The 17,657-nt window shown below is 35.8% G+C and overlaps 1 protein-coding gene across 17 annotated transcripts in view; it reads right to left on the bottom strand.

The window, feature by feature from the left end:
• HMBOX1 (homeobox containing 1) overlaps positions 1-17,657 on the bottom strand; it is a 208,958-nt gene that overhangs the window by 103,685 nt on the left and 87,616 nt on the right. For 14 of the 17 annotated variants that reach the window (XM_060409573.1, XM_060409576.1, XM_060409574.1 and 11 more), the window contains 2 exons: positions 14,292-14,768; positions 6,818-6,903 (listed from right to left, as the gene is read on the bottom strand). In XM_060409573.1, coding sequence (XP_060265556.1) covers positions 6,818-6,903; positions 14,292-14,768 — 563 coding nt within the window. Of the gene's footprint in view, positions 1-6,817; positions 6,904-14,291; positions 14,769-15,324; positions 15,454-17,657 lie in introns of all 17 variants that reach the window. The other 3 variants (XM_042243534.2, XM_042243535.2, XM_060409575.1) reach the window with 1 other exon arrangement.

The following is a 17,657-nucleotide window of genomic DNA, read 5'->3' as shown; positions in this document are numbered from 1 at the left end:
GACTTCCTGGTGTGCAGTGGATGGGAAACCGCCTGCCAATACAGGGGACATGGGTTCAGCCTCTGGACCAGCAAGATTCCACTTGCCTCAGAGCAACTAAGCACATGTACCACGACTTGTGAGCCCGCACTCTAGGGTCTGCGAGCTGCAACTACTAAGCCCACGCACCTAGAGGGCCTGTGCACTGCAGCAAGAGAGCCATCACAGACAGAAACCTGCACACCACATCGAAGAGTAGCCCCTGCTCGCTGCAGCCAGAGAGAGCCCACGTGCAACAATGAAGAACCAGTGCAACCAAAAAATAATAGTAAATAAATGCAGCAACTGATGTTAATTCAAGAGTTGGCAGGAATATTCCTTAAGGCATAAAAGACTATTTGTAGTTTAGTAAAAATGGTATTTATTCCATTCCCTCTGACTCTTCTTCTGCAGATTGCTATTTATAATACTGCCTACTGCTGAACTTTAGGTTATGCTATTTTATCAGACACAGACACCTTCTGACTCTTACTAGGGTTATTTCTTCTTCATTTTTTCCTGTAGGTTTTTTTAACATAATATTTACTTATGTTAGGTAAGAAGTATTTCATAAAACTCTTGAAGGAATATTATACCTTAAGTACAGACTTTTCTCCATGATCTTAGGAAGCAAGAACGAGGAAGAAACAAAAATGAAAATTACTGAGGGACAAAAACCACACTTGTGCCTAACTTTTTAAAATCACTTTTGTCAAAGCTTTTGGTAGAATAAAGTTTTTTAAAATATAGTTTCTACTTTAAACACAGGTGGAAGAGAAATCTTGTTTTATACTGAAAATCAACCTTCCTAAGTTTAACAGCAAAAATTTATAATCCCATACACTGCATGTGAGATGCTAATAGCCCTGGTAAGACATTAAATATCAAAAACTATGGAAAATGGATTTTTCTAATGACAAAAAAGTATCCTCTGAAATTATTTTCACTCCAATTTTTCACAGCTCTCACCAAAGTGAGAAAAATGGGTGTTCAGATATACAGCCTGGATTTTTTTACTGAGTAAAAGAAATGTAACCATGTGTTGTATTTATAAGAAAACAGTTTGGCAACAAATTGATGAATGTAGAAGAAAATGAGAATAAAATAATTTTTTTGAACCAGAGGATAGCATCTGTTCTTATTCTTCAGAGACAAGGGAAAATCCTAAAATATACTTTGCAAAAACATTTATATTTGAAAAGAAGCTTTCTCCTAATAGAAACTAAAGCTCTAAACCTTTTCAATTTGGAAACACAAGTTTCAACTTATATGCAGAAATCTGCCATATTTATAGACAGATAATAGCCTTCATAGTGGAGCTCTACATGAAGCTAATAAAATTCATCAGGTAGGAACTTGTAAGATCTTGTTAGATAAGCATTAGAATTATATTTGGTTATAATAGGATAATACCATAGTCTGTGACTTATGCCCAACCAATACTACTTTTGTAATTATAAATGTAAATTCTACTTGTTTAGAGCAGCTTTATTCATAATTGCCCAAACTTGGAAGCAACCAAGATATCCTTCAGTAGATGAATGGATAAACTGTGGTACATCCAAACAATGAAACATTACTTAAGCGCTAAGAAGAAATCAACTATCATACCATGAAAAGACATTAAAGAAAGAACCTTAAATAATTATTATTAAGCGAAAGAAGCCAACCTGAAAAGGGTACATACTATATGATAACACTCTGGAAAACGCACAACTATGTAGGCAGCAAAAAGATCAGCAGTTGTCAAGGGTTAGGGGAGGAAGAGGGAAGGATGAATAGGTAGAGTACAGAATTCTTAGGCAATGAAACTAGAGTGTCATCTTCTGACACTATAATGGTAGTTAATAGTAATTACATTTTTTCAAGACCTATTTGAATGTACAAAACCATTGATACCTAAAGTAAATTGGGACTCAGGGTGATAATGTAGGTTCATAAAGTACCACTCGAGTGCTAGATGCTAAGAATATGGGAGGCTGCGTGTGTGTGTGTGGAGGGGCAGGAGGTATATGGGAACTCTATACTTTTAGCTCACTTTTGCTGTGAATATACAACTACCCGGAAACATAAAGTCCATTTTTAAAAAAAGACATATTGATATTTTAGTTGGTTTTTAGTGTTAGGTCCGAAGTTCTCTAATCAGGGAGAAGATCAATATGTACACAACTTTGTAAAGAAATTATTGTAGTTAAACTAAATACGTAGTGCTTTTATCCTTCGTTTTATTTTGCGGTTGTTTGATTTTTGGCCATGCTACATGGCATGCGAGATCCTAATTCCCCAACCAGAGGTGGAATCCATGCCCTCTGCAGATGAAGCATGAAGTCTTAACCACTGGACCAGCAGGGAAGTCCTATTCTTCATTTTAAAGATAAAGAAGAAAGGGAAAGTGATCTGAATTCAGTTGAAACATTTCTAAAACTGGTTTAGAGCTTCTCTTTATAAAAATTCTTCCATTTGGAGAATAAGAGTCACTAGGGAGGGGTAAAATGCATACTTGTTAAAAGTACTTAGCAGTTTAAATACAGAATGGAGTTTGACAACTAGAAAAGATACTTGGAAAACATTTGGTCAAACCCCACATCTTATAAAGAAAGAAAATGAGGCTCAGCTAAGTTACGTAATTTGCCCTGGATCACAAGGCTATTTGAAAGAAGGACTAAAGCTTGGCATTCCGAAGTTTAATGGTCATTTTTCCATTATACGAGTATCATTCAAGAAAACAGAATTGGGATAAATTTCTTAAAACTCAGAGATGACTATTTTTTTCTTCTTTTATTTGTTTACTTTTTAAGAGGACATGAATCTAATTAGGGTATTTATTTAGCTGATAACCATACACTAAAGCACTGCCCATTTAACCACTTATTTTGCCAACCTGATTTTCCCCAGAGGTCACCTAAGAAGAAAATCATGTCTTAATAATTCTCACAGCCCAAGAAAATGTTTCACCCTGAAAGTGAATATAAAACCTACATGTTTATTACTAAAGCAAAGACTATGTATGCTCCCCACCTTACCATTGTTAGTGAGAATTTTGAAACTTGCCCGATCTCTTACAGGGGTAAAAATCCACTCTTGGTGGGAGCAGCTATGACTCTGTGAAAGAAGCTACAAATAACATGCTGGGAAATTCAGCAGGCACTGTTATTATATCCTGTTTATACTGTCATTTTTCCTATCAGTAGGATATTATTTATACAGACTCCACCCATGAACTTCTTGTTTATCTTATTATAGAAATCCTCCAAATCTATAAAAAGAAGCCTCTGTATTTTGTTTCTGGAACAAGCACATGTGTGGTAATTTTGCACCTCACTACACATTTTTATTTAGCATTTCCTTTTGTTATGCACCACTCGTTTTCATTTTTACCCAAGGTTATTTATTTCATTATGTCACATACTGGAGTTAAACTTAACTGACTTTAAGAGATTCCAATCTAGGACAGATTCCAGAGCACCACATCTTTTATGTTGGGGGAGATTTCATCAGGTAGCTGTTCTTCTAAGATAAACTTGACTAATTTGTTTAACAGGCAGAAAAATGTGCCAATATATTAATCGGGTGCCCCAGTGAGTAAGGCCCAAGTGCCTAGAAGCCTTCTAACTTTGGCTTCTTTATCTCAGCTGGGTCAGTTATGAGGGCTAAGCTTTATAGTAGTTCTCACTGACTGACTATTCTCTAGCTGGATCTCTTTTCTGGAATGAAAAGCATTGCTTCCGAGTTTACTTGGATGGTTAGACAGGCTGAGTGAAAATGTGACATAGTAATACATGAGAAATACTTGAATTCAGTAAGTAGACCAAAGAGACAATGAACCAGTCTGGTTATAACTCATCCTCAAGCTCCTGCCTAACATAAATAATTGAATTAAAGTAGATAAAAGAAAAATGCAAATCCCTTAAGGGCAGAAATTCATGCTGCATTTGTTGACCAAATAAGTATTTCCAGAGGGGAGATATCACTGGACAAAGTCACACTGGATAAATTTTCACACGTATACCTTGTGTTAGCTTCACTAGTACTCCTTTTCTAGGGAAACATGAGATCTTCAGAGAGTATGTGCAATGCTAGACCCTTTGAGAATGTTTAAGAAGATCTCTGCTTTTAAAGACTACTACTCTAAAATGCCAAACTGAAATGAAGTTTAACCTCTCAGGGTGGTAAACTAAGTGTATTAATTTCAGGCAAAAAAAGAGAGGTCTACATGGGTTACAGTGATCAAAGAAGTCAGAATGAGGATAGTAACAGAAGTAATGTTGATAAAGGGTTCCCTGGTGGTTCAGTGGTAGAGAATCTGCCTGCCAATGCAAGAGACTTGGGTTCGATCCCTGGGCTGGGAAGATCCTCTGGAGAAGGAAATGGCAACTCACTCCGATATTCTTGCCTGGGAAATCCCAGAGACAGAGGAGCCTGGCGGGAGACAGCCCACGGGGTCACAAAGAGTCAGACATCACTCAGCAATTCAACAACAACACTGACTAACAGTAATTGGTAAGACCAGGGTGAGCAGATGAAGGCAAGCTAGACACAGTCAACGACTAGTGAGCATCTAGGCGAACAGATACAGAAATGGCAAGTAGCTGAATCCAGCTAGCAAGGATACTGAAAACAAGATGCCTATGAACAGCAGGCTGGAGTAGATTATAAAGAACTTCATTTTCCATACAATAGAGAACCAAAGATATATGAATGAACCCAAGTTTGGACTAGGAATGAAGAGAAGGAAGACAACTTGGGGTGAGGCAGAAATGAGGGGAAAAAGGTTTTAATGGTACCAAATCCTATGACTACAGCGGCAAAAGTCCATGAGTTCTAACAGATAACACATGGAAAAATTTCAACTCTTGCTTTCAGAAACAAGAGATGGCATCATGACGACTGTCACTGACTGAGACAATGCTAGACGATACCAATCCATTGCAGTTAATATCAGGAAAGCTCACCAGTTTCCTAGAATACTACTTCTCATTGCAAATTACCTGGTGAGTAGGTTTAGGGTGGTACATTTCTAAATGTAGAAATGTACATGGAGACAGATAGATGTACATAGAAATGTAAATGGAGAATTTGGTACATTCTCGCAATACCACTATCCCATGGACTACATTTTGAATAGCAAGATGCTATTTCCCTTTCAAAAAGGCAGTATTTGATGTATGGTATAGCTAATGCCTCAGATATGTCTAAGAAATTCCTTTTAGAGGTACTGTATTATAATTTGCATCAACATCTGATAGTTTTCAAAAGACACTATTTTAAAGGTCCAAGATGATTCAAGATTCAGGGTATTCAAGAGATTCAGAAATATTTCCACTTGGGCAAAATCAACTTTATCATGCTGTTTATAACACTATAGTTTTGTCTTTTTTTTCTTTTTTAGGCTGGCAAACTAGAAGATATGATTGCTTCAGATCTTGGGGGCTGAATTAAAAGTCCTGAGAGACAACTGATCTTTCCACAGTGCATATCAGTGGGTTTTGGTAAAACCCACTTAACCTGCCCTTACAATGCCCTTAGCACCACACCTTAATCCTTGAAGACAAAAGTAACATTTTAAGCATCCTACTGAAAAACAATCGAAGATTACAAAAATTAGATTCATAAATAGTTCTAGAGGAAGGGACATGCCTTTAACTTTTTTTTTTTTAACCATGAACAGAAGTATCATTTATAAAAATACTTTACTAGTATAATATGTTATACACATTCTAAGACTGGGTGACCTTAGATTCTTGGGGTGAAATTTAAGATTTCCAAAATCTCAAGTTTCATTTTTAACCAAATGGTCAGTAATAACATTTGAGGAAAATGAGCTTCGATATGTATCAATGTCTAGAGAACAGAAATAGCATCTTAAAATTGGAAGGTGCTATTGAAGACCAGATTCAACTATTTCAATGTATTAATAGAAGAAACTTAGGTGCCAAGGCTAAAAAAGCCAAAGTCGCAGAGTTGCTACTGGAATGTTTAAAAAAAAAAAGGAATGGGAGGAACAAATTAATTTTTGTATCTGTTAATATACAACACACAACAATATATCAACTACAATATGTATGTAGTTGAAAGAGTTTCTAGTTCCTCCCATCACTAAGACATAGTTGATTTTACTAAGCTCTTAGAAATTACTGATATCTGAGAAAAGAAGACTACAGACCAACAAAGAAAAGACATGCTACCCCCAAATTTAAGAACTTCATAAAAAATGCAATCTGAATAGAGAATGACACATATACACCACATACTCAGGATGGGGCTGCTGTTGGTTGGGTAATGAGATGGGATATAAAAAAATAAAGAGAAGACATTGGTAATTCTCATCTTCTCAGTTATGGTTTGAGAATATACATTGTCTTTCACATATGGAAAAGTGGTTAAAAAACACAACTTCCTTCACTCCCATGAATCTTTTTTTATTGGTAAAATCAGGGAGTGCATTTGGAGGACTGTAAAGCTTCTAAAAATATGAAATGTAGAAAGCAGTTGGATGTGCATGTGTCATAAGCTCTGTCACAATTACAAGAAAACCAGAGAATCCTTTTTAGTCATAAAATAGGGAGTTTTGTGCTTTTTACAAATGCTGTAAAATTTATTAGCACAAGATAAAAAAAAAAAATCACTGGAGAAGTTCCAAGATATCGGAGACAATGGGTTTTAAATCACAGGCATACATTATTATGCCTAAGTTGACAGATCTGCACTGCAATGCAGAAATGCAAGCAATATTCCAACATCTGCACTAGAAGGCAGAGACTAGACAAGATTCCAGAATAAAGGGCTCTTCAGCTCTTACCTGTTACCTGTGCAACAACTGCTTGGGAAATCCTCCGATTGGCAAGAAAGGCTTTGATTTCCTCTTTAATCACACTGCTGTCCCTCCTAACAAAAACAGAAGACAAGACCAACAATGTATGTTGAAGGTAGAAATCCTCATCTTTGCTAAGAAAGGTGAAGCAGAGAGGTGGGGAGAACACAGAAAGAAAGGACACAAAAATAAAGGTAAAACAGACCAAGCTTGTGGGAAAATATGAAATTAAAACAAACCAAGAAACACCAAATATTCAAGTCCTAAAACAGCACACCATCAGACAGACGCTTTAGTGAATGCCACAGTAGATGTAAGTCTCATACCAGAGATGGTTAATCGCATGCTGTGTATAATTCACATTAGGAACAAGCTGCCATATGGTATATGCAAATTTTCATTACTGGGGAATGAATGTATCTTATACAGACAGAAATCCTAGAAAAATAAAAAGCAGCAACAACAACAACAAAAATCAGTTGTGAGTAGATTGTGGTTTTGCATGTTAACTATGCAACTGCATAAATCATGTTCAGTTCATTTGAAAACCTCTGTCAAAGGAACAGAAATCATCATTCTCACAACTGCTAAAATGCTGGCCATTTTAAGGTGCTTTTTTGCCTTTTAATTTGCGTTCTTTGTCCTTAATAAACCAAAAAAAATTTAAGCAGGGTGGGCTGAATATAAAATTTCAGTATAAAAGACACATTAATGTCCTAATACATGTAATACACAGGATACTTAATAATCAAAACTATACTATATTCTATGTCCTTGACATTATACTTCATAGACCTAATTTTTCCTCCACTAATACTCTTATAAATTTTTACTTGTGTAAAAGTCCAAGAAATTCTCAAAAAGACGAGACATTCACTAGAATGACAATGAATGGGAACCAGGACAAACGTAATACTGCAATGAAAATTATACCTAAAGCCTTAAAACTAATCAATGTTCAAAAGAATCATACAAATGGATTTTTTGTTCAAGCTCAAAATAACTGAATAGTGGTAACTTATGGTCTAATGCAGGTGATCAGCAAACTATGGCCCATAGACTAAATCTGGCCTCCCATCTGTTTTTATACAACCTATGAGCTAAGAGTAGTTTTCATGATGAATATTTGCAATCAATTTGAGACAGGGAATACGAACTTTGAACATGAACTGAGCAAAATATTATCCCCTTCTCACCAAAAAATTCTATTCTTCTCTATAGGCCTGTATCTTAAAGATGGTATTTGATGACCAATTATTATTCTATATTGAATTTTGCAAATAAAAATTTGTGATCATTTGCTTTCTTTCTTGTATATAAGTATCTATATCATGTCCTCGATTTTGCCTCTTGCCCACAAAGTCTAAAATGTTTTCCATCTAACCCTTTATAGAAAAACTCTGCGGACTCCTGATCTCAGACAAACGGACTGTGAAATCTTTATACATTGCTTTGTGAATTGCAAACTCCTGACTGGAGCTCAAGTCTCTCTACAGATTATCTGGAATGAGAAAAGTAAAGTATCCTATCCCCAAAGAATCAGCAGTGATTTACTCAGAGCAGATTGGCAGTCCTTTGCTGAAGAGGAGCTAAGTCCTCTGTTGGTGAATTTCATGCTCCCTTTCAGGAATTCTGGAAAAGAGCAGAGAAGTGATGGTAGGGACAGCTTCCAATCTGGAGCTCCACAGTCTACTCTTCATCCACTGGTTGGAAATCCTAATCAAAAAGATTCCCAGAGGAAGAAAATAAAGAATCAGCATCCTAATCCAGTACTTAAAGCTTCTCATACTGATCTAGATACTGGCCAAATTCCTTCCAAAATGCTTATTTATACTGGAAACATTTCTTTGAAAACTATGCATTCGTATTTTGAAATTATGCATCTGAAAGAAAAGGGCACAATACATTTTAAGGTCAAAATACGCATCTACATTACCATCTGGCTCTCAAATATCCAGCAACAGTCAGCAGAGCAAGAGACAAGCTTCAGCAGCATCTACTTCAATTGGTTCATGTAAATAAAACCACCAAATAATTTGCTTTCTGATATAGAGGCAAAACTAACCTGAAAAAATGTAAGTAAAGCGTTGCATTCCAATGTACAGAATGTCCTTCTAGGAAAATGAAAACTGAATTTAAGAGGGTATCTAGTAAGGTTAAACAAAAATGAGCTTTTGTGGGGAAAATGATGAAATGGTATTTTTTTGACTACTGATTTAAATTGGAATTTAAATCAATTTATTTAAAATCAATTTCTCCTCGAGTAGAGACTAAGTCATAAGGAGGAGATAACACTCAATTATTCCAATAGGGCACATCCAGTTTGTGAATTATTCACAGCCCTGTGGTATGATATTACCAAGCAGCTGCAGCAAGACAGAAAGAACCCCAACAAGTCTGCAAAGGAGCAGAAGTTCATTTAACCCTCTCAGAGATTCTATTTTTAGTTACGTTGGAAGTTTCTAAATATCCATTATGAGTTTAAAAAACTAAAAACAAAAACCTGTTTACTCAACTGCTTTACCAGAAAGAAGCTTTTTCAAACTGAAGAAAAACAAAAGATAAAGGGTGTGCTTGGGCAAGTCATTTAATGAAGTTGGTTTCATCATCTGGTAAAATAAGAACAATAATATGCCCCCTACCCCATCACAATCCTTCAGAGATTTTTCTCCATGCACTGAAATAAAAATTAAGTGAAAATTATTATCAAATGTGTACCTAATATATAAAATTTAAAAATTCTTCAGTGTAAGACTTTTTGAAACTGTAAAAGCACTATATAAACAATGACTATCATTTTATAATACACCTACAGAACATAAATCCCTACCTACACAAGTAAATAATCTATTAGGTATAGAACTCCAGGAAAAAAAAAAAAAACTCCAGGAAACTCCAGGAAAAAAAGAAACAAATGATCTGCTATGAGTACGTAAGATTGAAGCTAACATCTGTACTGGATATTTCAAAGCACCGTGAAAAGATTTCTATACAGTCATTTTAGATGCAAGTGTTTTGTCATTTAGTTGGTTTCACTAGGTGGTTCCAGAATAGTAACAGCATTTAACATTCACTGTGCTCAGTTCTCTTACGTATTTCAAAAACTTCTACCCTGCTGGGTTAAACTTGTTCTCTAAACATATTCCCCCTCATTCATTCCACCTTCTTTACCAAATGACCTGCCACTCCTAACGTCCACATCATATCCTGTGAAATCACTGATTTCTTGGTGTGAAAATTCCTTCATTTACTCCAAATTTGTCTCATCTCTTACGCCTTACTTCCTGTCTAAAATTCGACATCTTTAAAAAGAATGTATCCACTTTTCCATCCTTATAAGCTCTCTCTCTCCTCATGATTTCTACTTCTCCAGTCTTACGGAATTAAAGTGAAGTGTAGGCTGATCTTTCTTTGATTCCATAGTTTACTTCCAAGATAAGCTACCACTCTACTTCTATCTAATCACTTAAATACACTCAGTAATGCCTCTTCATGAAGTCACCCTTTTAAAGACATCTTAAAATAATAATCACCACCAAATAGAGAAGTTTTCTCTGATCCTCAGAGCTAAAATAGATTGTTTCTTCTAATAGCTAACTTTAACCATTTCAAATATACATACCAATATATTACAGGCAATTCTGTATTATAGCAGTTCCTGATCTAGTCTTATCTCTACTAGCAAAGTCCTTGAGCACAAAGATTGTGTCTTACTCATTACAGAGTTTGCAAATATTAGAGCTTAATTTGCTCCATAAATGAAAAAACGTGTAGTTAAAGATAAAAGGTTATAAAATGGAAAAAGTGATGAAATAATAATTCCTAATGTTAAATATGTTTAAGCTTCCCAAAACAGAATGGAAGAGAGTTATGTACACTAGCTCAAAATGGTAATGCTTTCTTTTCTGGAACAAAGGCTATTAAAGACTGAATGTTTAAAAGTTGTATGCTTTAAGATTGTCCAGATTTTCTTAGTTGATAAACACTACACAGTCTTTAAGACCTCTTAAAAGTAGTCATCTATCTCAAGGCTTTCAGAGGTAGAGCAATACCTACCAATACAGACTATTTCACTGGTGGAAAAACATAACTAACTACACACAAATTCTTTCACGTACGAATAGGAAACTGCTCCCTTTCATTTCTACTCGTGGAGATGAAGCATAATTTAGAAGCTTACAAGATAATGTTAAAATCTACTCTGTATGTGTAAACAACACAGTAACTGAATACTATGTCCTACAGAACATAAATCCCTGCCTACACAAGTAAATAATCTATTAGGCATATAGATAATAAACTCGGAATAATGTCTCAGAATCCTAGATAAAATACTAAACACTAATGAAATTTAGTATGTGAGTAGTCAGGAACAACATCTTTTATATGACAAATTAATTTTGATAAGCCTCATTTCCATTGTTATTTTATACATACACAGTAGGACAATACACTTTACTAAATATGCACTATTAGCAGATACACATACACAACTATATATGAACATATATACTAATGGATGCATTTAAAAAATATTAACATGCAAAATCGGTCTTTATCCCAGCTCTTGGTTTTAAAGTCCTTCCTAAAACGTTACATTCAACAATTTGCTGAGAACCCACATTCTAGTTTCCCTTTGATTTTTTCAAAACTCTGATCAATCCAAAAATGGAAAAAGTAGCAGTTGCTTTCTTTCAAATTAATCAAAAAATTTTAAAAAATTCTCCTTTATATACCTTGAAGTTTTTAGGAGTTTAGTTTTTAGACCCAATGGATTATGAGATTTGAAAGCTAAATCTTAGAGTTGAGTGCTCTGGAGGCTGGGGAATGTGAGCATGAGAGAGGTGAATTACATGTGACATATGAAGCAAGGGAAGCAGGAAGGCATTTAGGCATCCATTCTCCCTACCGAGAGTACAACCCTCTGTATCATCAGAGTGTGCAGTGGGCAAAGGGGAGTGGAACCCTATGTGGGCGCAGGGTACTCAGAAAGAGTCACTGCTCAAAACTCATTCTCTAACATTCAACCAAATAAAAATTCATTAGGCTACCCAAGGGACTGACTTGAAGTGACAAATATCACTTGGGGGGAGAGTGGAGGATAAGTACATCAAGGCTTTCACACTTTGTCTTGAGCTATATTAAAATGATCATTCCTAAAATTTTACTGAAATCTACACACACGAAAAATGTATTTACAGAGGCAAGAGATACCAGTCAGTGACAGACACACTGGTAATAAAGACGGGTTAGAATTGAGCTCTGCCAGTTTTAAGTTTTCTTGGGTCGAGTTATTTAGTTTTTGTGTATCTCAGTATTTCTGCTCTACCTCACATATAGCATGGTTGTGATAATTAAAAGTGAAACAGTCATGCAATAAACTTCTCCCTCGAACCTGAGGACTGTGATTATTTGTAAACTTGAGAAAAATGAGACATGGGCACAAAGGAAGAGTGAAGGTGTGGGTGAGAATGCAACGGCAGAGGACCACAGAGCACCAGGAGGGTCAATGAGACTAGATGAGCAGAGGCCAGCACAGGAGCAGTTCCCATAAAGAAGTCATAAAATACCCTACCTATGCAACCAGGGGCAGTATGTAAACTAAGTACTGCTAACAATTACAAACACACACACACACATCTCTAATAATGAAACGTGAATGTGTGTACTTGCTGGAATTAACCACAAACCCTGTTGTCGAGCTTTTAGACCATTATACTCAAGTTTTAGACTCTGGACAATCTTCCAGAGATTTTTGTTAAAAATAAATTTTTCCCAAACTTCCCATTAGTCTAAACACATCTGGGACTTAACTAATGCTTTTTAAAGTCCACTAAAACTGATTAATTACAGCAACAGCAACAACAAAAAGGCTAGCATCCTAACAAATTTTAGTGTTGATACCACTCTGCTTAGGATAATTAAAAACTAACCTTGTTACATGTTAACTATTAAAGTAACTTCTGTTTGCCCAAATGATCCTCTCTCTCAATCTTGACAGTGATGTAGATGTTAAATTCAAAATGAACATAAACTTCGGCCAGCTGTTTAAGCAAGGAAAATTAATGAAAAGCCACACTGATGTTTTATACTTTTAAGTTTACAAAGCTTAAATAACAGGTCCTGTAGGTGCTCTATGAAACCATTCATTACAGGAATTACATTGGAATCTAGATACAACAGTCCATTTAGCCCAGAATTCCCTAGATGGCAGTTCTACCCTAAACGTAAATTCAGGACAGTTTGTTCTAAAGGTTATTTTACCTGTGTGGTACTACAGACCTTTCAGATGACAATATTAAGTCACCATTACACTATCTTAAACAGTCTTATACAAGAACTACAACTCATAGGTTAAAATTTTATTTCTGACATATTCCTGCTATAGTTTCTTTCATATAAACAACAACGAATCTACCTGCAGGCTCTCCTCCCTGCTACAGCAGTGCTAATCTATCGAAAACAATGCTTTTATCTCTTTCCTACAGACCTCTTTAAAAATTCCACCATGTTAAACATAAAATCATGTACATGGAATTCATATCTCCCCCAAACCTGTACTGGCCTCCCAATATACTATTCTTATCACCATATATAGCCAATCTGCAGTTCTTAGAAGACTAAACATGTCTTGCGTTTTCTACCTGTTATTATTCCCTTAATTTTAAATAAATTTCCTATATTTCAAAACAGAAGCTATCCTTTAAAGTTTAGCTCACATTCATTTATTCACGTGACATAATAAGCCCTTAACATGTCCCAAGGACAGTTCTAGATTCTGGAGACACAAGAATGGAAAGCACAGCAGTGCTGCCTTCAAAGTGTCTCAGCTTCAGGGTGAAGCCCATTAATTACCACTGTTGAAAATGGACTTCTTCAGGGTTTCAAATTCAAGGTGCTTACACTTATCTTGTAATAGATGACATTAAATTTGTGTCTGTGTGTGTGTTTGTGTGTGTGTATGTGTACACAGCATCTACTGCAAAAATCAGAACTTCAGAAACCATGTCTATTTTTCTTAAGAACACTGCTTTTTAAACAATAGATGCTCAAAATTAGTTTGCCAATTGGCATGTTGGAGGGAAATATTAAGAGTATATATATTATTACATAAACATCCTACCTCTCAGAGAAAGTACTTACAATGCATTTAAGGCTTACAATGTATTTGTTAGCAATTTATAAAATTCAGATGTTAGAAATTAGAGCCATAAAGAGAAGGCTAACCTTTGCTTAAATAACAGAATGGAAAAGACTTATAAAGCAGCAAAGAGAAAGAACTTAGGCAGAGAAAAAAAATTTTGAATTAAAAACATAAAAATTTTAATTTTTTTCTTTATCACCGAAGGGGAAGAGGGAAGCCACAGTTGTCATATGTAAAGAGCTGAAATACAGCTTTATTACTCAAAATCAGTCTAAGCACATAGATATTTGGAGGACTCTAAATAAGAAAGAAACTAACCTCATTAATTCCTCCACTTTATCATCTACATCTAGGTCCTCTTCTGAGGCTTCAAAACTGTATGACCTCTGACCCATGCTGTTGGCATGGTAGCGAGTTGGTGACATCTTCCCATTGGACGTGGATAATCGCTCGTTATTCTCCCTCCCGTTCTGATTGGTAGTACAAGGCTGTGGGGAGGTGTCGTAACTATTGCTAGGTGATGGGGACATGCCCGAATGCTGGGTCTGCGTGGAAGCTGTAGCTGTAGAGGAAGATGCTGGAACATTGTTGGTACTATTCCCATATGAACTTCCTCCATAGCTGGACCTTCTTCCAAACTTGTCGCTATGTTCTTGATCAAGGCGGTCCAGAGTTTCCAAGGCATGGAGAATTTCATGTTTAGTCATTCCAGTACGCCGGAGGCGCTGGAGCAGATCTATCTGCTCTATGGTAAATCTGGGTTCATCTGTATAGTGAGACATGGTTTCCAGCAAACTAAAAAAAAAATAAAATAAAATAGTCCCTTTATTTATAATATCTACCAAAGAATGTATCGTTATGTATTGAGAATGAACACAGACAAAATATTTCTCTATCAATGTCTTTACTGAAAATGACTAAGGCATGATTAAGGGTAATATTTTGTTTTATAGGCAAACTGACCTAGGAATTCTGTAACTTTTATTTGGCATAGACAAAAACAATTGGGTAAGCTTAGCCCAAGTAAATAACTAACAACTAGCAAAAATATTTAAATGGAAACATGAGAGGGGCACATAAAGAAACTTAATAAGCACAATTTCACCCACCACTTTGCATCTCTGTAATGTATTCTGTCTATATAGTTATCTCTATATCTCTATATAGTTATCTCAAGAAATGGATCTTGAGTGGCTGTGTCCACAATGAGCTATTCATTTTTCATAGGAAATTGCTTCCATATTATGCTTCCTTTAACTAACACAAGGTACTGCAGTGCACCAGAAAATGCCTCAGAGTCGATGACAATATTAAGTTTAAGGGAATTGTCAAATATCATAAAAATTCTCACCATTCGAATTCTTTCCTTATAAAACTTGACTTTTGTACTGAAGATTCTTTTAACTGGGAATTTCTTCTATTTTTAAGGTTCTAGTGCCAAATAGGTTCCATGGCATGCAGCAGGCTCTCAGTTAAGTGTCTGCTGATGAAAATAAATGTCAAAGAACTTTCTCATCCTTTCCAGGTAAACTTCTACTGAGTCAGTTCTCCTAAGCTCTTGGAGATCAGTTTCCTTATCGCTCTATGAGAGGCTTCCCTGGTGGCTCAGAGGGTAAAGAGTCTGTGTGCAATGCAGGAGACCTGGGTTTGATCCCTGGGTCAGGAAGATCCCTTGCAGAAGGGAATGGCAACCTACTCCAGTATTCTTGCCTGGAGAATTCCAAGGACAGAGGAGCTTGGCGGGCTACAGTCCATGGGGTCACATAGAGTCAGACATGACTGAGTAACTACCATACACACCCACATATCCCTCTATAAAAATTTATTGAATATTCACTCTAGGCCAGCACTGGGCAAGAGTTTCATGTCATACAATCTCAGTTCCTCACAACAACACTCTATGGTAAATTTTTTTTAATACTACACTGACTAACGACTGTTGAGGAAACTAAGGCTCACAATGGTTTTGTATCCTGGAAAAAGTCTCATTAAGACATAGGAAAAATGATTTAAACCTAGATCTTACTGACTCCAAAAGCATGCATATATGGCAGAAATTACTGGATTCAAGTGATATGGGACACAGGCTTTTGTCCTTTTTTAAGTTACCAATTTAAACCACTTAGACAAAATCACTCCACTGAGGGACTAGGGGTTCAAGTAACAGCTTTTTTTAACATTTAAAATCTTTAGTCCATATAGAATTTGTGTTTACTGAATGAGTGTGAAAGGATTTGAGCTTTATTTTTCCCCAAAAGGATAGTTCACCTGTCCAATATGCTTTTTCGAGTAGTACATCTCTTCCTCTCTGGTCTGAAACACCAACTTTATTGTATACGAAAACTCCACACAAATCTGTGTCTACCTTTGGAGTGACTGTTTTGTCTTCCAAGTCCTTTTAAAAAATAAGCAGGCAGAAATCTATAACTTTTATGTGAAGTCATTCTAGTTTTAGAGATCAGCTCATTAAAAATAAAGACAGACATTCTGTGGGCCTAAAATAATATGCTGCAGGTTTTTTGTGCCCATGGGCCACACTGTCTGCCTTCTGCCTATTCACATTATCTTTTACTCTCTTCCAATATTCATTTGTGATAAGCTATTCATCATAAAAATCCTGTTTTCATGATTATTACATTCTTTCCTGAGTGTTTTCTTCCTCTAAGATTTTATAATGAAAAAATTTAAACCCACAGAAAAGGTGAAAAAAAAAGCTGACAGTGAATACCTATACATTAATCATCGAGATTTTACCATTAGTGTTTTACTTGCTTTACCACATAATCTATCCATGCTCTATGAATCCATCCCTCTATTCGTTTCATTTTTTGATGCATTTCAAAATCAGTAACAGATTATCTGTATACCTCTCCTTAAATCCTTCCACATGTAGATCATTAGCTAGAGCTCAGTATTTGTTCCGGTATTTTTTTCTACTGAAGTAAAATTTACATAAAATAAAATATGCAAATCTTACATTTACCAATCTTTGAGTTTTGAAAAGTACATCCACCTGTGAAATTAAATCCCTCGGAAGATACAGAATATTATCATTACCCCAGGAAGTTCCATAGTGTTCCTTCCTGGTCAGTCCCCATTCTCTCTCCTGAGGCGACTACTGCTCAGATTTTTTCTCATGAGAGAGGTTAATTTTTTCTGTTCCGGAACCTCATACAAATGGAACTTCTATATACTCTTTTGTGTAAGGCTTCTTTCAGTATAAAGTTTTTAAGATTCATCTATGATGTATGTATCAGCAGTTTATGTTTATTTTATTGCTGAAGAGTACTTTATTGTAGGAATATACCACAGGTTTGTTTAGCTATTCTATTTCAGTAATTGGAATGCCAATTACTAGCTCTTCTAAAGCTCTGGCTATTACACTTGTACTCTATACTAACTTCCTTGTCAGCTTTCTATATCTGCCCCCCTCCCCCATCCCCAACTCATAATATATCATTGACTAGTTGGGTGAGAGAGAAAACCATAAAACTTTCAACCAGAGCAATTCATTTATTTTTTCCCTTACTGATGTCAACGGAAGCGTATACCTTGCTTGATACAAATGCTCTACTACTAAAATAATATGCAGTATTGGTAATGTTTTGTTTCATGCTAGTTCTGTTACACAGGTGCATAATATGTGAACATTCACCAAGTTGTACACTATTGACTCGTACATTT

This window comes from Ovis aries, chromosome 2 (genome assembly GCF_016772045.2).
Source record: "Ovis aries strain OAR_USU_Benz2616 breed Rambouillet chromosome 2, ARS-UI_Ramb_v3.0, whole genome shotgun sequence".
Lineage (NCBI taxonomy): Eukaryota > Metazoa > Chordata > Mammalia > Artiodactyla > Bovidae > Ovis > Ovis aries.
Note: the sequence above shows the minus strand (reverse complement) of the source record. Positions and strands in the feature narration are given on the sequence as shown.